Source organism: Anarrhichthys ocellatus, unplaced genomic scaffold (assembly GCF_004355925.1).
Source record: "Anarrhichthys ocellatus isolate YVR2014 unplaced genomic scaffold, GSC_Weel_1.0 scaffold14, whole genome shotgun sequence".
Classification (NCBI taxonomy): Eukaryota; Metazoa; Chordata; class Actinopteri; order Perciformes; family Anarhichadidae; genus Anarrhichthys; species Anarrhichthys ocellatus.
In genome coordinates, this window is record NW_022280044.1 from 4778398 (window position 1) to 4798823 (window position 20426).

Here is a 20426-nt window from a genome sequence, read left to right on the forward strand (position 1 = left end):
TGCAGTCTGCAAAATTAATCTCTAAGAAGCTTAGCAAGCTTGGCTGCAGGTCTGAGTCATCTGCAGGGTGGAGAATTGGGAGAGGTAAAGCGGTAGATGAGTCTCGAGAGTCTGTAGAGGTAGACATAGAAATAAACTTGTAGGTCACAAAAACCAGACAGGGATCCAGCAAGATAAGAGGATGTGATGGATGCAGCTGGCATATATAAGCCCCTCACAACGCGATCTGGGGGCTCTTTTTTGTTGTCTCTGATGTGATGATCGTTGACGTGCGTCAGGGCTTCATTACCATCCGTCACATCAGCGGTGAAACATTTCCATCTCAACCAATGTGTATCTCCTCATGAACTTTCTCCATTGTAAAGTTTAGGGAGTACGGTTGCGGGCTTTCATATACAGTATATGCATATAATTCCCATTGCAACAGGCATGCAAAGTTAGGGGAATACATGAATCAACAGTAACCGGTGTTTGCGAATGCCCAAATCAAAAGCCAATCTTCTGGCATGCACTTCACAAGTACATTGGGCTGCATCTCAAACTCTGGAATCTGGAAAACTTTACTGAAAAGCAAAGAACGCTGTTTATTATCTGTAGTTTACTATTGTTTTGGATGATTTATATGTGGGTTTTATGAAGAGAGCACCACTTACTGTAAATGACTATAGGATGTATGATGAAAGACTATAGACTTTCATTAGACAATCAGATCAAACTATCCACTCAGATGCTTTATGGGCCCACATAACAGGAGAGAGAGAGACTGACTGAGAAAGATAAAGAGACACAGCGAGAGGGAGAGAAAAGCCAGACTCAGACCCTCCTATACGTGACCAGACTAGTGATGCTGTGATGAATTACCGGTAAAGCTCCAAGAGAAAAACTCTTCCTTTACTCCACCAGTCCGTGTTGTGAGAAACAGGCCACAGCATAAGAAATGGGGGGGGGGGGAAATGTCACACAGACAATATATGCCCACTCAACCAGCACACAGCATCCATTTAAAAACACATCTATTCAAAGTGCCCCTGCATATGCTGCCAATACTCTGCACTCCCTTGCAGAACATAACTGCCATAGTGCCCAAACGTTCAATAAATTACGCTTTCAAGCAGGGGACGTCCGGGATCACAGGTGGGCCGCCACATCTTCTTGCGCTGCCATGCAAACAATGGTCAGAGGATATGTTTCACAATCAATCACGTCCATACTCACTCTCACTGTGACATTTTTATTTAAGGAAATTCTTAAAAGCGGCGTACATCTGCTTGACCTGATGGACTGCCGTTGAGTCCCAGTAGGAGAGAGTATGAAACGTGTTCCCCACATGGCAAATAGCAGTTGGCATGTACACACATTCACATACAAATATACACACTTTCATGGTTTTATGCATACATATACACCATTGCACCACGATCTAGCAGTGGATCATCTAAGGTAAATAATAAAAATAATATGTGCTGCAGTAAACCTAAACTTAATTCTCAGGAGCCCCAACATGAAAAATGTATCACTCTCTTTGAAAACACAAAAACAAAAGTTGAGGCATTCATCTTCACAAAAAATGAAACATGCTCATATTGCTATAACTCCCATCGGAAACTGGAGAAAACAGCCCCTGGGCTTAAAAAGCTGTTCCGAAGAAGCTGCACTCGCTCTCAGGTGAGTCAACCTAACAGCCAATCAATATACAGTATATCCAGTGTTCTCTACTCTCCTGCAACAGCTCTTTATCTCTTTCTAACTCACTCACAAACAGACATGCTCCCTCCACGGGCTGGGGACAAGCTGACACATATCAGCACTGCAGGCATAATCCATATGCTTGCTAAATGTCAGTGTCTCAAGTCTGTAAGGTATAAGGTTAAAACAGAGAGGACAAAGGATGGGAGGCAACCTAGAGGTATCAAAAACGCGTTGGGCTCTCAGATCTCCTAACAGGAAAAAAAAAAGAGTTGCATTTACGCAGGATGCTTTGTGTTGTCAGCAAAGGCTTGGATGAAGAAAAAAAAGATACCCCTCAAGGGAAATGGAGTTTGCAAAAGTTACTAGAACGGAAAACGAAGACATAAGTTGTGTTTGGGAACACTTTCTGTAAAATGGTGCAATCATTGAACTGTGATGCGGCAATTTTTTCAACAGAATGGCTCTTTTTTTTTTAGAGCCTAGGGGAGTAATGGCAATATTCTGAGTGGTTTCAACTTCAGTTTCAGGCAAGTTATACTCTATTTATAGTATCCAAGGTGTTGCAAGAGTTGCTTTCAACATCTCAAGGGAGCACTACTGGTGGATCAAAATGTATTATGGCCCTTTGCAAAACAATTGAGCGCCAAAGACAATTAAAAGTCAAATAGATGTGAGCTCCACTTAGTAGCAAGCGGGCGAATGAGCATCTGGCAATTGGCGAGCGTCAGGCGTTATTTACATTGCCACAAAGTGGATGGTGATGAGGAAGAAAATCAATGTGGATGCAAACAGTGTAATGGCAGAGTAATGTGTTCCCCTGGGCGAGCAACAACAAAGAAGTCCTGTCAGGGGTGATGCAGAGTAGAGGCCGTATTCAGTTGTATTCAGTTGCCTGTTTTTACCAGCCCTTCCCACTGCCACATTCAATCCACATGCACATCTCAACTCCTGGAGTCAGTCTTCAAGGCTGCCTTCTCCGGCTGCCTCTTCAGAATGCTAACTCTGCAGGGCCGCCAATCAAAGCAGTGGATGGTATGGTAAACAAGAATGTAAGGGAACAGGATCAGATTCACATATGCACGGGGTGACGTTTTGGATGGTGATTGATGTTGTTTATCCTGGGTCATTCTCTTCCTCTCAAAATACACACATCCAGACAACAAGAGAGCTGGGAGCATGGTAACTTGACCTGCTTTTGTTTGAGCTGTTGTGGATTGATCAGGGATTCATGGTTTTGACCCTGATCCCTGGCCTCTCTTCCCCTATTGGACCACTCAACCTGTCCGTCAGGTATCAATCAATACTGCTCATAGAGCTCCCCACAGTTTGATTCAAGCAGCCAGTAGGATTCCAACACTATATAGACTCTACGGCTGTGAAATAAGAGCACACGGACACCTACATTCCTGCCATTTGATCAGGCCACAAGGATATACCAGTTTGTGCTTTCTAACTTCAGATACGAGACATTACCCCTGAAAGCAACAAATAAAGGGTTTGATATGAGAAAAAAAACAAGAATCCAGGTTTAAGTTATATGTCTTTCTGACAGAAAGTTTATGCTTATTTATTTGTACCATCATCCTAATGAGATAATACTTTGATCCTGGCCTGGATTGTAAACTCTAATTCACAGTTAATAGTAGACCTGAAATAAAGAAACCAAACTTTAAACATAAAGACAAATTAGTCCTGTAAAAACCAGTGTGATTAAATCACAGACCAGTCCAATTATATGGTGAGAGAGAGAAGAGAGAGGGAGAGAGAGAGAGAGCTTCCTCTAGCGCCACTGAGTAGAGGGCTCACTGAGCCATTAACTGAGAAGATGTGTGTTTTGGGTCAGCACCATCATAGCACTCCTCCTGACCTCTCTAATTGGCCACCAGCTGGGAGGTTGTTCGCCCTCCACCCATCTATCACTCCCAAGTCCATCCTCCCCTCCAAAGGTCCAGCCCTTCCCCACACTTCTTGCCTCCGGTGTCCGCTGATTCTCACTTCCTGACCCTGTCACCCCCTTTGTCTGTCCTTACTCCTCCCTGCTAACTTTAAAATGATAGATACACAACCATTAAGAAACTTCAGAGATGAAGTTAAAGTCTTGAAAATAGACTGTTCAGTTATTTATGATTTGTAAGAAAACCACCAACAGTTTTGAAGTCAGTACTTTGTGCGTAAAACCCAGCGTGTTTTGAAAAAACAATGAAACAATAGAGGCAAGTCAGCATGTCTGCACCATGTCCTCTGTCCCACATGCTGCCTTTTCCTTGCAATGTGCACGATCAACTGTGACTTGCACTCTGCATCGCTTGCCAATATTCCTTCTCCCTCTTCACTTTCTTTCCACTGTTTTCCCTTGCTCTTTAAGACAGTGCAGCCATGCTGCAGGTGCCCCACTATAGGTGCCCCCGGCAACAATCGGCACACAGATGACAGAATCAGTAGAGATTTGGATGCCCGATACGACAACAGAGAACAAATCAAAGTTCGGGACAAGAAGCTAATGAATTCGTAAAATGTGCAAAACAAGCAAAGTCGGGGTGCAGACTGTGGGAGTCTGGGAAGCAATCAACTCTCGGTTGACCAAGCAGAAATTTCAAAGAGACTTCAATATCAGGCTACAAGGCACAATTCTCCGTTTTAAGACCACTCAGAGTCAATCAAGTTCCTCCCGGGAAGTGTTTTTCCTTAACTACTGAGTAAATGAGTGAAACTGACACAAGTTTCCAGGGGCCATCTCACTCCAAGATGACTTGTCATATATTCTTTCGGAACCCTTTTCCTCTATCAACAGTCCTTTATCCCTCTGTCTTTCTCTGTGTGTTTCAACTGTTTAATAGCTCAGCCGAGGCTACCCCTCGTCCCTTCCTGCCAACTGCCTGTGGCTGTAACTTCAAAGTCTCTTTCTTTGCTTGTTTATCCACACCGCCTGTCTCCTACAAGTTACTGAAACTAAACCTGCATTTTTATAAGACAAAGAAAGTGCAGTGGCTTTTTTCTGGTTTGTAACAACTGCATCCATTCACCTGTATGCAACAACTGTATATTTGTCAAGCTAACATTAGCCTTGTGAGTGAGTGAGGGACAAAGTGGCAGAGAGAGTGTGAATGAGTACATCTGTTTACACAAGTTCTTATAGAGTGCCAGCACAAATATACAAAAGTCTGGCTGGAAGTGTGCACATGTCCATTTGTGCCCATATGGGCTCAACTGTGTGTGTGTGTGTGTAGGTGTGTGTGTGTGTGTGGGAGGGGGGGGGGGTGAAACAACACTATACGTCTGGCGGTGGTAATCAAGCTCACTAATTACTTCCTGAGCTGAGAGAGTTGTCAGAGAGAGGAGGAGCTGCCACAGATGGTGAGAGACCCACACTGACACCAGGATATCCTACCTCTTCATCATTAGAGCTGAGCATGTGTGTTTGTGTGAGACTGAGTTATTGAGAGAAGGAGTGAGGGTGTGTGACCAAGATTGAGTGTTCAAATTACAGTTGAAAACCACAGACCACATGACACGCCACGAAGGGTAAAATGCTGAAAACTAGATAATAAACAAATACTTCATCCTTCTATATATTATGTTCATTTCAATGATAGTAACAGTAGTACTTGATGATGTTTTACCTTGGTGTTTGAATCAATGCCTGCTCTTCTGCTATCCCCCAGAGACATTTCAGACAGCTATGTATCTAGATACAGTCACTTTAAGCTGGCTAAGATCTAATGAACCTAGTCAAATTCCATTTCCTTAATCTGCAAAAATGCCTGTCGGCAGGTTGTGTACCAGTGGACTCCCCTTCCCTTCCTGTCCAAAGCTCAGCTCGCTCTCCAGACAAATTGCTAGGGACTGACTACTCACCACTGTGAAGAGCCATCAGTGCCGCTGACCTCGAGCAGGTCATAGTCGTCCTCCAGCTGAAAGTCAGAGAATACCAGGGCAATGGTGTCTCCTGGCTCGGCCAGCACAGTCCAGGTGCAGTCGGCATTGTTGTTGTACTCGGTTGGGTAATTGGGGGTGGTGATCACCCCACTCTGGCCCCTCAGTGTCCCGCCACAGCCATCATCTGCTGCAGGGAGCACAGGAGAGAGAAAGGGCTGAAAAGCTATGTAAAGGAGGGAAATGTAAACACAAATAATGACAGACTTGTGTTGCAGGGATAACTGAAGACGTACAGACAAACAGAACCAGTATGAGTGGCAAGGTAGTAAAAGGCTAATAAACACAACCTGCAGCTTCACTTCAGCTAAAAGTCAGGTTTGACCCATAAGCAGTCATATCAAATTCTAACTGGCTATTGTAAGCTCATACCTAATCAGTACCATAGTGGCCCAACTATAAAAGGCCACGGATTAAATGAACACTCAATTTTTATGACAGAGCATACTCAAACACTGACCCACGATGCAACACTCTCTTGAAGCAACAAGCTCACTTTGTAACACAAGAGCTAAAACTTCCTCCACTGAAAGAGACCGTCCGATGGTACATTATATCATAACAAACAACATTATATCATTTTCCAGAATTTCCAAACAGAAATACATTGTCTGTATTATGGACAATGCAGGCATTACACACATGTATACAATGTCAAAATTAATAATTTAATTGGACAGATAGAGATAAAGCTCAATTATTATCACGCTAATAAACCACTTTGCTGCTCCAACATATCGAGATGGCAGATATGCTGATGACTGATGAGGCAGATGTAATGATTCAGCAAGAGAAGTCTTTCAAACTATGTCACATAGGCTAATTTAAGTGGGTGGACTTTTACCAGGATCCTTTTGTGCTTTATAAATATGTATTATTTTTACATTTTTTTAAGGCCGCAAATTATCTTTTAGCCACTAGCCAAAGTGCAGATTTTCAAATTCAGGAGCATGAAAATGTGCAATGACTTACAGCATATTGTTCCTTTGTCTGCAATTTTTGCCATAGGCCAGAGAGACACCAGTCACAGGATTTCAAAACACCCTAGAGTGTTTACCATCAGCACAGAGCAGGGTAGAGTGTGTGATGCAACCTAATGCAATTAGGGGGGGGAGTGATTAAAGTTGTATTAATTCAGATTTATATAAATCAACACAACTCTTCCATCCTCAAAACTGCTTTAAGGAGATCATTAAATAACAAAGCATTCATTTAATACGTTGCCAGGACATCTCCCCTTCCAAGCTTTTGATATGTTCATTACAGCTTTAAACAAAAGAGTATCATGTGCTATCTGCGTTGCAATTCCTGTGGAAATATTTGAATACTTTAAAATATTGTGTGCATACGTCACTTCAGTATGTACCGGGGGAAAAAGGAGACACGTCAAAATGAGTTTTCAATGACCCGAAATGTCTATTGGTGCGCCTCAGTACCGGGGTGGCGTGGGATTCATTTGTGGGCGGCCATCTAGCTGTGTGTGAGGTGTTTCAAAGGGGGGGGGGGGGGAGGAGCTCAGAAGCGCCAGGCCCTGTCTATCATCCATCCTACCTGTCACCACGGCAACCCCCCTAAGGGAGGGCAGGCGAGTGTACGGGCGAGCGGAAACTTGTGAGGTGTGAACTTGAATAGGAGGGAAACCACGGCAGAAGGGCAAGAAGAAGGGGATGAAGAGGATGACAGGTGACAAGCGAGGATGGGCGAGACAAAAAAGTGCAGAGGGAGGGTGGACGACGAGGACAGAGAGATGGCGAGAGGGGTGACAGGTGATTGTTGCAGTGGGAGTGACAGGAAGTAGAAGGTAGACAGACGAAAGGATGAGGAAGTGCATTGATATTCCACACAAGATGGTTTCTTCACACTTGAAGGGATGTCTCTGACACTCCCCTTCACCTTGACTCTCTCTGTTGCTCCATTCTTTGGCTGCCGCTTGCCGATGCAAGTGCTCTGTGACGATGGAAACTTAAATGGCTCTACCATGGACCGCATGAAACCCCCCCAAAAAAAGTGCAATATGTGAGGTGTGCAAACTTATCAAATCAGTAAATTGTAGATGTCATGATGTTTCCCAACAGTACATATTTTCAGGCTGTTGTGTAAAAGTGGAAGCATATATGGATGTGGAAGCATAAGCAATGCATGCAAGCTATAAAAGCATTCATGCCATCAAAAAGGCATGTTTATACGCACCAAAGATTCACACAGCTATGGCTTTAAAACTATATCTGAGATTGTAAATGGAACAACTAAATGTGACACAATACCACTCAAATTCAGAGTGCCTTTGTACTAGGTAGAATAAAGCTTGTGCACAAACCAAAGATAAATAAGCGTGTGTGATACTGTAGTAATAGGCAGTGACATTTAGAAAGATATGCTTCGGGGTTAAGAGAGAGTGTCAGGAGCTGAATAAAAGAGTGATGTTTAATCACTTCTAAGTATCCTCATGACAAGTGATGTAGTTTTTAAGATTATAGCTAAGCGACCAAATTGCTGACTATAAGACACGTAAAACATTATCTGTGCCATCAATGTCTGGCTACCATTGTATGGCTCGACAGCACTGGCACGTTTGCCCTCTCCTTAGTTCAGAATGGCGACCGCGCTAAAGTGTTCTCCCCTGCTCCCAAAGTACAGCGTCACATATGTGCTTTTACACATGTGGGCAGGGTCTATAATTAAGGTGACATTAATTATACACTCATGCATTATGAAAGAGCACTCGGGTGTAAACGTATAATTTTGTGTGGCACTGGGACACCATAATTAATCACTGGGAAAATTGCTTGTTTCTAAAACTTGTTGCCATTTAATTTCTGCTGAAAAGGTAGCATAATCACATCCTTTAGATACACACGTCCATAAAAGAGCTTAGTTTAGATCTGCACAGCAAATTGTCAGTGAATTATGGAGAAAAAGAGAGGGAGGGGAGATGAGTTCTTCACAATTTTATATAAAATTGCAAAAAAAAAACAGATTGCAAAATGTGCACATAACAATTTCACATTTGGGTGTGAAGTACAGGCATGTGCATGTGTCTGTATGTGATTGGGTAGGTGGGGACTGTGCTGGCGTGTTGTGCCCAGCCATGTGGGCTCCTATGTGGGCTTCCTGACTCCCAGCCTGGTTGCAGATGGCACTGTGTCTCAGCGCTCTGCTCAGCATGCACACCGACATAAACCATTGGCCACATGGACACAGCAAATGGACATACACGGAAAATGCAAACTGTCACGTGTATGACATGTGGTTGCATATGAATTGCAAAGAAAATAATTCTGAAAAATGGTGTACAATAGCATCACATTTGCCTAGAGTGAGCCATTTACTAGAGCAGTGTCATGCTAGGTCAGACAACACACACTGGCAGGTGTCGCTGCCGCAGGGGTGCTTGCTAACTTTGAGGAGAGGACAACTGGCATAAGCACCAGACTGGGAGCTAACGCATGAGGTCCTGTCATGGTAAATGAGATATCAGTGTAACAGCAAAGAAATGTTATCAGGTCATGTGAAGGCATGTGCAAATGCATGCAAGTGTGTGTGTGGGCTGGAGGAAAGGTTTCACCAATTAGTGAATAAAAACACTGTTTGTTTTTGAAATGTGGAGCAATCAACCTTTTCAGAGAGTTAATCGATAAAATCTCATGTTTAATGTTTAATTTTTAAATGATGGAAGGAATATCTTCGTGCATGTTCATTAGGACATATGGACCAGCCATTCCGTTGTTAGTTGGTATTACCCTTTAATCCAGCTTTACAGTTGATGCCAAAATAACCTCCCTATGTTTTATATTTGTAATAACTTTAGTAATTATTCAAATATTAATCAAAATCAATTTGATTATCTGTGGCATATTTATGAGTTTAAATTAGATGTGATTAAAACATTTACTTTGTGGACAAAAGGTATTCCAGATTTAGCCTGGGGGACCTGTTGTGATTGACAGTTTCCCACTGACCCTTCTACATACCTCTGCAGTAGGGAAGGGGGAAATCCCATGCAGCAGTACCCGCTGAAGTGGCAAGGCAGGACAGGGTGGTGTGACCCTCCAGCACATAGCCCGGGCTGCAGCTGTAGCGGATTTTGTCCCCAATGTTGAACGTGGACCCCTGCTGGTGGCCATTGAGCAGCTGTCCAGGATTACCACAAGTGTAGCTGGGCAGAGCTGGAGAGAGAGAGAGAGAGAGAGAGAGAGAGAGAGAGAGAGAGAGAGAGCGAGAGAGAGAGAGGGGAGAGAATAGATAGTTTATGAGGCAGTCTGTGGCACTGCGTCATGTTAGTACAAGAGCCAGAAAATCAAGGGAAAAGTACAGAAAGAATCTGGTGGCGACAATCAGTGCCACAAATCAGACGAAGTTATGGAAAGTTACCAAGATATGTAACACAACACTATTATTTAACACACTTTATAACAACTGAAGACTAAATTAATTTCTCCCTGAAGTGCTTCAAATAGCTATATAATTCACTTAGTCGCTCATGGATGCCATGTTGACCATCTCGGCTTGTTCAATCATGTTCCTGTATCATGCAAATAAGCGAGAGGGCCCAGTATTGAGAGAACCTCGTCTAATTGTGTGTTACTATGCAAATCAAGTTCAAATAAAGTCCAATCTCTTGCTCCTGCACCTCCTCTTGCTCCAGTCTTGCAGTCTTGCAGTTAAAAGTGTGCGGTTGTAGCTTCTGTTCTCCTTGGTGACATACAGTAGAACGCCCAAGCTTGGAGTATAAATAAACCTGCCATAACCAAAAATCTATTACTCACACACACTAACACAACTCTGTCATTCAGTTTACAGCCCCAGTCACACACTCCCACACAGTGAGGGAGGTGGCCAGAGCATTTGCTGGACTTTGGATGAAACTCAGTCTCTCCACAGGGACCGGACTGAACTCCGGAGAGGACAGAATGGCTCTTACACAGCAACACAGCTTACTGGCACCTCAACGTCACACTCAATCCACACTTGCTTTTTCTATACTAAATATTACAATAGTTTAAAGGCTATTAGTTTGTTTTGGCTGCACTGTGTTTGGTCCAACTTTAATCTTAACAGGATTTAAAGCTCTATGTTGAGTTTAGAAAATTTTTATTTTTTTTTTAATGTAAGCAAAACTCAGCACAAAACTAAATGACATATTAGGATGCTTGGCGTTGTCTTCGCAATAGTCATTTTTGTATCTTTTCACACAACATGCTGTGTTAATTTCAAGTTTGAAATAAAATTTAAAAAAAAGTTTTGTTTCTTTCTCTTTTTCCCTTTCTAGCACAGTAAGTTAAGACTTCCTTACAGCAAGGTCTAGCAAGGTTGGATCAATATTTGTATCCAACAGTGCATTCCACAGGGCATGAGCTGTGGAATTAACTGGCTGGTAAATAAATAGAATGCAAAGAGTTTGTGTCCAGCCCACCATCGGACAACAAACATGACCTCTAAGTGCTTGATTTCGGGTGTGTGTATGTGTGTGTGTGTGTACACCTCACAAAGGTTACGTTAGCTGTGAAGCTGCATGTTATGAGACAGCGCAAGGCTTTAGTGATGCTATCTCACAGCCTAGATATGAATTCTGATTGTTTGGTTTTTAATATTTGGAAGTAGATATTCATAGATGGCGTGTTGAGGGGTTTGCAGATGGCAGATATGTTCAAAACAAAGGCAATGTACTGTTGTCTCACTCATACACAATGTCAGTCTCAATATTAGGAAAAAGTCATGATTGACTGAGAGAATACAAATTGATTTACACATTAAACGTCTGGAAAAAAGTTGTCTCATACAGTATTTGTATTCCATAAGTTATTTAAAAATATTGAATGTAAATGAACGTATTCAAATGTGTGGGTGTAGATGGATTTTGGAGGTAAACAGACAAAGTGACTTTATTTCACAAATACTGTTTCAGCATTGTTGGCCAATGGCGAAACATACCGGCCAAATCCTTCTTGTCACGCATTTACCTACTTTTTCTAAAGATGCTCTGAAAGGGTAAAGTCAGCAGTGACTCACTTAGGGCAGCTGCATGTTGGACTTCTCGATACATCAGTGACTTCAAAGCAGGCGTTTTCCATCATCTATTAAAGGTAGAACACCTTTTCAAACATCAAGGATTCCGCCCTTAATGACTCAATGCTTTATATCTTTTGCAGTACCTGGTTACTACTTGGGTACTCTCCCTCTGGCGTAATGCTATACACTGATGGCAGACTGACTTGTCACTTTCAGGCTCCACTGTGCCATAGCCTTTATTTTGACCAGCCAAGGCCACCTTATTACAGCCTCCCCTCCATCACTATACCACATTAGCATATACGCAAGGCCTCTGTCTGATTAGCATACAGTCTTAGCTATCGGGACTCAGGCGTCGGTGATGCTGCATGGCCATAGGGGCCCCTGGTGCAATGCAAGTAACGGCTTCATCCCTGCGGTTATGAACATGAAAGGCTGGATCAACGTAGCTCTTGTGTCACAAAAGTTTGATTTAAGAGATTGAAAAAGAGGCGGGTCAGTTCAGACAGAAGGTTGGAGTGAGGTCCAGGAATAGATAACTTTGTCACAGCAGACGTTTTGACTTGTGCCAGTGCCGGCGCCCTCATATTGTACATGCTGGCATACCGGCATGGATTACTGGCACGCCTAAATGGACCGGTGCCATCATTAATGATATTAGTGACACCTGTGCTTTTCCTGCTATGATAAGTCAAAATGTGTTGCTTTGAGAACAGCCTAATTTTGTGGAGAAACAAAAAAAACAAACTGATAAAGACAATGGATGTGTGAAAAAGAGGAAGTGTATGCAAGGCTGGGAGAATGACGGGGGAAACGTGTGTGTAAGAGAGAAAGCCTCATTGCATTAGAACTGATTGAAGGGACGGCACTGTCAGACTTTAAATGTGTATGTTTTGACATACGTACATGTGCTGTATGTGAGCGTTTGTGTGTGTGTGATTTTCTCATCACACTTCAGGTTATTAGTTTGGGCAGTAAATTAAGTCTAAAAGCGCCATTATTGGGGCAATCCCCAGAAAAGGGCTATGCCTGGATCACTGAAGCAGCAAATACTCTCTTTATTCCCACAATGTGAATTTACCAATAAACATCAACAGTAAAAAAACATTGACAGTATTTGATAAAGTGCATCGATGCAGCGACGCTCGAGCACAAAAGACCCGAAAATGTAGGGTTGATTTTTTTCTTTCCCAGCTTTCTTCCGACACAATTATTTCCCCCCAAAACTGACTTGAAAGTGGTAGAATTTTGATGCAGTCAAAAATACAATTCATGAAAAGGTAATGTCTCTCTTTACGTACAATAAAGCAGGATAACCTGCTGAGAGCTAAGTATCTTTATAGCCAACATCAGGAATCCAAGGCACGTGTGCATGAAAATGAAAAATAATAAAAGAAAATGTTGAACTGTGCTCTTTAAACTTATTTATCAAAATGTATTTCTTCCTGCAGGCTAAATCTTAAACAGAGAAAGAGAATGAAAAGTGAGATGGAGAGGAAGAGAGACAAAAAAACCACGGAGCTTGGGAGAAATAATGAGAAAACAATTTTTAATATTTGCAAGATGACTTCACATTACTCTACATTAATTTCCTCCCCTGCACACGCTTTCATACATCAGAATTATTTCACAAATGATTCTGCAAGCTTTACAGCCTTCATGGGAAAACGTTCTGTTTTTAGAACAGAAAGGTGGGTTTTCTTCCAGGGGGTCTGGCTTCTGTCATCACGTGGACTGTTATATCTCAATTCCCCCCACACCAGAACCCGCAACATCATCCCTTTGGTGTTTGTCATGGCAGGTCCATAAGTCACGAGGATGGGAGACTGTGACATGGCCCATCCCTGGGGGCCCGAATGCTTTAAGCACTTCCACTGCTGAAACGGCACAGGATGTTCCTCGTCCATCAAAGCATTACTCTCTACTGCGCACACTGGCTAACAGTAAAAGCGTATGAAGTGTGAACAAACCACATGTGCACACGCATACACACTGAGATCAAGGAGCCATGCCATCCATCACTTGCATCATCTGCTTACATTCCTTTATTCCTTCCAATCTCTCTTCATACCCTCTCATTCGAGGTGAATAGGACAAGGGACAGTGGGGAAGGAGAAGATATGAAGAGCATCTCCTGTAGGATGACATTTGACCCCAATAAGAGTGATGCTTCCTGGGCGTCTTCAAGCCTTGTTCCTCAATGTGTCACCCTCTCCTCAGGAAAAGGGAATAGTAGTAGTATACCCTTGAATATTGTAAAATCCATTTGTTGAAAAAAGCTTATGCTGCAAAATAAAGAGATTGTTCATTTCTTAGCACTTTGTATCAAACGGTTTTGTATAAGGAAGTCTTGCCATCTTAAATAGATCGATAAATACAATTACTGCAAATGGTGGACGATAAGATAGTAGAAGAATGGAAAATTGTATTTCTCTTCGACGTTCAAGAACATATTTATTATTATTCATGTCTTTTTGTGTCTTTTAAGTTATAATACTGTAGTTGAAGTTAATCAGAATTAATATACTGAGGTTACGGAAAGGGCAAGAACAAAAGGAGAGAGAAAGTCTGTGAGCTACAGAGGAAAACGTGTAGATGACAGTTGGAGAGACAATCCTATTGTATTACAGTTTATCCACCATCACTGTCTGGAGTGGAGTGAACAGCTGCAGAATATGCAGCTTTGGGAGAAAAAGCAGTCATCAATAGGTAGATGCTACACTCGGCAGCATCCGACTCTAACTTAGTCCGCAACATAAGAAAGCAGGACACACGAAAGACGACATGACCATACAGCGACTCACATTTTGGCGGGAGTTTAATTAAGAAATCCAACCCAGTTTCACTACAGATTGAATGTTTGCCTTCAACTCTCAGTAGGTATTTATGTTCCGACATCACTCTTTCCCATCTGGACATGTTCCTTTTCTCACGTCTTCCTGCTGTGCATTTGTAAGTCACATTGCGAGATCGATCCCTACACACAGGTGCATTAGCTCAATAAGCAGTTTCTGCTTTGTCAAGCAGCAGTTCAATCAATGCCTCCTGTTCCTTACACATGGGCTGAACAGAAGCTGGGAACTCCCATCACTTCTGCTTAGAGAGGCTGAGGAATGCAAAAATCAACTCTCCTTTTGATCCAAGAAATAGATAGCATCATATAGTTGAGAGTGCACATGTGCGAGTGTGTGTGGGTGTGTTATGTGCATTTTAAGAAAAAAATCCTTCTCTCAAAAGATATGATACTTGTTTCAATTAAAGGTCTTCTGTTCTGATGACAATTTTTTTTTTTTGATTTTTCTTACAATGCTGAAACCTGCATTGATTGTTAGCAAGCAGTGTTCTTCTTTTCCGCCTTTGTTGTCACATTGCTGCACTTCTTGGCCCATTATAGCCACCTGCAGATCGGTGAATTAATGTGACACCATTGAACAAAAAAAAGGTATCTCTTCATGTGCACATGCATCCTGGTGCTTGTGCATGGGACAAGAACATGGGGACCAACACAACTGCGCCATAGTGGCTATGAGGTCAATAACTCCACAGGTTATGTTTTGGTGTTAACAAAACCATGGAGCAATTCTCAGTCCTTTCCTTCATCATGCTTAAGGGATAGCTGAATTGAAACTGGGAAGTATTTCAAATAGATAGGGATTTCATCTTATATAATGACGAATTAAATCAAGTTCCCAAATGCCTCACAGTGTTTCTGTTCCTTTTAATTCTCCAAGTGAGCTGTATTGATTTTTGAGACTATAAAAGCTAGAGATTATCATATTTTTTTTATAAGTTATTATTCATGTGCTGTGTTCTCTTCAGCACTACTTTACTGTAATGCCTATTGTCTAAACAAATATTTTAGGTGGTGGAGACAAAAACTTAGCCCAACCACCTTAGATTAAGATACGCAGGGGAAGCCCCTCATCAAAGTTGCTGAGTGTAAACACATTTGAGTGTATTCATATGTCTGTAAAAGCGCATGTGTTCCTGAGTGTGCCAGTAATAGTTAATGTTGCACTGCGTATTGCTGCCTGAATGGTTTGGGGTTTGAGATGAGGCTTTGAAAATCCCCATCTGATTTTGAACTAAGCTGCACATAAAGCTTCTCTAACTTGACAACAAGAGAAATTCTAGAGCGAGAAAGAGGGTTTGAACCTCGGTACACAGACAATCAGACATACACACACAAACATGCATAAAAAAAACGACTGGAATGAACTCTAGATATCCTCATTTCCCACGCACACAACAGCAGGTGCAGTAAAAGGGCCAGTTGCTGTGTGGGAGGCGCTGAGGTGTGAAAGAGCTCATACAGAATTTATGACTACCGACAATGTCTGCAAAGTGGAATAATGTGCCATTCACTACATATGAGACTAAACTAAGAGGGATCAGGGAGCATGAGAAGGGAAGCCTCAAGACAGATGAGAGACAGGGCTGGGGCTGTTGGGAAGAGAGATCAACGCATCTGTGTACAGCCTTGACTCTGGCTGGCTTGAAACATCTAAATCCCTGTGGCTTTTTCAGGCTTATCTCTCCACTGACACTACTCTTTCAAATAGGAATCAGAGAAATCCTGTGGTCACACCTGCTAGCTCAAATACACAGGTGCACCCAGACACGTTTATTCAAAATCATGAAGATTAGATGTGAACACAAACGACACTGGTTTGCTTAACAGCTGCCAATGTATCACTGGGTTAGCTGATGGCTTGAAATACTGTACTGTTGCAGTGTGTAGTCTTGAAGGTACACAGTTGCAGTCGATTCGGCCTTGCACTCTACAATGCAAACAGTCATCTACAATACAAAACTATATGGATGAAATAGGAAGGAATCTGAGACACATTCATTTCAGAAAGAAAAGTATAGCAAGGTAATACAAATTTACATAATTGCATACAACAGGGTAATCTCAATGTGTTAAAGTAATGGTAACATCTTTTGTGTAGGAGAGAAACAAATGGATCAGTGCATGAATACCTAGTGTGTTACTTCCCATTAGAGTTTTTATTTTGAAGTAAACATTTTTTGATTATTATTTAGCATTCATCCTCTGGGAAAGGGAAGACCCATACCAAAATTCATGGCAATCGGACCAACACTTCAGCATTTTGTCCTACATAAAGCACGATCCATACACAGTCAGACCAACATCTACATCCTTAGGTTCTGCTATTGGGGGGAACATCTAAACTAAAAGCCTTCTACCCTGCTATCTTGTTTTCCTGCATTTTGTCTTGCTTTGCCCATTCTCTCAGCAAACCCTCTCTTCCCCGCTCTGCAGGTTGCCTTGGAAACAGTAAAGGCTCACCAGAGAGGACTTTGTGGAAGGGGACGTGTCGATGCGTAAACATGCAGGTTTGTGGGGAATGTGCAAAAAACAAGCGCACCTCTTCTCTTAGAATGCAGTAAACCTGTAGAATCCTCTCAACATAAGCAGTCTTCTTGACCATATACTCATGACTATCCTGGTTGCCTTACAACCACTGTTTGCAAGTTTATTTTGTCATTCCATACGTTACATAACTACGATATGGAGCTGAAGCCTTCATCATATACATAAGAAGACTAAGTATCCTCCCAACGTTTATACACAGGAATCACTCACATTGTCAGGTCAAATGCCAATTCAGACTGAAATCCCATTAAAGGCGCCCGTGGCTTGATGAAGCAAAGGTGCATTAGAATGATCAATATCTTTATTTAACCTTGGCTCTTCCGCTAAATGTATACGGTTCCCTCACTTTCTTTCGTTCTTTCTTCCCTGTCACCTGCTATCGTGTAAGCGTTGGCAATAAAATCCTAAGTTCACCACACCTCGGACTTTGTGAATGAAAAATATTTCTTTGATCCATCTATAGGCGTTGAAGAATGAAAAGCATATCCATCTGTGATTTGTTTTCTGAGGCTATTATTGACATCCGATAACTTTCTGTCTCCATCATATTGCATGTACTGTGGTGCAGTGTTTCTTCCCAAACTTTTTTTCGGGGAACCCACTTTTAGAAAAGGCAAACCATTGTGACCCAATTCAAAATAGGCCTTATGTATAAATTATGAGACAGCAAATTTGTACGTAAAATAACATTCCTCGCCATTTTCAATGCCATTTCCACATCACCTCATCTTATCTTGAATAGGTAAACCAGCATATTTGAAGAGATGTATATTTGATAAATCACAACTTGCACTTGAAATACTTTGTAAATGAGACCAAATAAATGCATTCAAGTTGAGATGACGAGGCTCTCTCAATCTTTTTATTTCATAGAAAATATACATTTAGACGTAGTAAACATGCTCTCGTTTTCTTGTTTCCAACAAACAGAATGTTAGACGCTACATTCAATTTTATGAGTTGACTAGAATTACTAGAACTACAAGAACATTCAGACTCCCTCATGTGGCTCAAATGTGTACTGCAGATATAAATGTGAAATCAAAAGACCATGGAAGAAATTCTGCAAACTTATTTGGCAACCCAAATAAAATCTCCTGCGGCCAACCTGTGGCTTTGGTAATGACTGCTGTAGAGTACACAGACTATAGACACAAAATGGAGAAGATTTTTTTATATACGATTATCAAAATTTGGCAATAGACATGTTACAATCATATTGTTACTAATTTGATAGATATGTATATAAGTAAGATGCCAAGTAAGTTACATGCTCAGTCACAAAAATATCAAATCCAGAGTTGGCCAAAACAAAAACAACAATTATTAAAGGACAGTTTTGCAAAGACAAAAATGAGGCGGAAAGTGCAGATTGAGCCAAGCGTATTATTGGCTCAGACTGGCTGAGTGCTCTATTCCAAATATCTGGTAAAGAAAAGCACCTCTTCACTGCATCTATAAGCTGTTGATAAATTATAGATATAAATGTATAAATCATACAGATCATGTAAAGAATGGCAGACATTCCGATAAAGAGCTTCATGGGCAAAAGGTAAAAGGAATTATTGCATTCCTACAGAGCGGGTAGCTTGTGCACGAGTGAAGCTTCCTAATTCCATGCAGTTCTGTTTTTGGCTCAACTCTTAACTCACAGCACTGCCTTTAGTCTGCATGCTCCACTTCACCAGTTAAATCATCCTGTCATCCTTATTTCTTATGCTCGCAATTTTTTTAGACCAAGTGTCCTGATCTGCCTGTATGACAGCTGGCAATGCATTACAGTTTATTTTTAATAGAGAAGAAGCTTTAGTTGCCTTTGCTACCATATGAGAAAATAAGGAGACATAAACTAAATTAACAAAAAATCTGGAGCTGTGAAAGACCCCTAAAAGAATTTGTTGATAATACCAGTTTCTGAGAAGACCTGCAATACAAGTGCTTTGACTGGTTCCATTCAGCTCTTCGGTTCCATTAAAAGCCTCTCTTATCCACCCTACAATTATCATCAAGTGAACCACATTTAGATCCTTTGTAATATTATAATTAGTAACATTTGGCCAAATATTGAACTGTACTTATACGGGATGAATCATGCAATCAAAAATTGCGTTGTTCCAGTAAATGCCAAGAGGTTTGTTGCAGACAGATTCCTTCACTTCTGACTCACTATTATTACCACAATACAATAATCCATCAGAACAAGCCTCCTCTCCTCCATTTAACATTGTATCTTCTTTCCGCAAAATATTTGTAATTTGTTTGTATTGTTCAACATTTCAGGCACTCTCTACATGTTGCATATGCAATCATCTTATCTAAAAACTCTGTAATCTACGTCCTCCAGCACCAAAAGAGTCAGGGTGACTTCATGTGAAAGGAGAAGTTTCCTGTTATTACTGCTTTCTTGATTCCTTCAAATCCCATCCTGTTCCCCAAGCTAGTCTGTTCTTTTGATTTCAGATCTACTGGGGGGGGGGGGGGGGGGTATAGTTCCCAGGGGATGTACCATCCTATAGTCAATGTTTGCTTCATCCTTTGTTTCCTTTCAACTTAAGGATTGTAAAGAAATTGTTGTGGGTGATATATCAGACATACAGTATACGTATGTATTGCACAATGTTCCACATGGGATGTAGTGAATTACTTTATCGCAAACATCAAGTTCCCATTCACAAGAAAGATACTCATGCCGGCACTTTGGACGTTTCACTTCTCTCACTTTCTCCTATGGCCGTCTTCCATTTACTGCATGTGTAGATGGAAGACCAGTCACCACTTCCACCCACTGAACAAAAGCGAAGCCAAAATAGCCTAGCCCTGGTTGAGCAGAGTGCAGCAGCACGTTGAGCTGTCGCATGTCGAGGTAGTCCCACCAAGGGTTCAGCCCTGGCCGCTGATGCAGCGAGGCCAGAGGCTGCGCCACTAGACCGGAGCTTAACATCCGCGTTCCGGCTGCTTCCTGCAGCTAAAAGTCCCCGAGTTAACCGATGTCGTTCCATTGGACGGATACACATTTTTAAACAGACTTACAGGGAATCGGAATTAAAAATGACAATACACCACCTCAGAGTGTCAGAGTGAAACCTCTTTAACAGATACTAGCAGGCCACTTCAAAGTGTCACTTTGACAATATCAGGACATTCTGATGTGACATTTCAAACAGTCTAAAATTAATATACCAACTGTTTTCCCTCTAAATTCAGAATAGTTGACTGGGAGGATCACACTGAACATATGCATTAAAGGGTTAATTCATTATTCATTATTTTAGAGGAAATATGAAATATCAAGATATATATGGTATATTGCACCATGGCCTTATAAATTAAGATATTATCTCTGAGCCATATTGCCCAGTCCTAAAAAAAGACAATTATTTTGTAACAGACACAA

General features: G+C 41.6%; 1 protein-coding gene across 1 annotated transcript in view; it reads right to left on the reverse strand.

Moving 5' to 3' along the window:
- Positions 1–20426, reverse strand: part of csmd2 (CUB and Sushi multiple domains 2) — a 204277-nt gene that overhangs the window by 138905 nt on the left and 44946 nt on the right. Inside the window, exons 4-5 of the mRNA XM_031853674.1 lie at positions 9594–9788; positions 5545–5752 (exon numbers count right to left, since the gene is read on the reverse strand). Of these exons, the coding sequence (XP_031709534.1) occupies positions 5545–5752; positions 9594–9788 (403 nt within the window). The remainder of the gene's footprint in view (positions 1–5544; positions 5753–9593; positions 9789–20426) is intronic.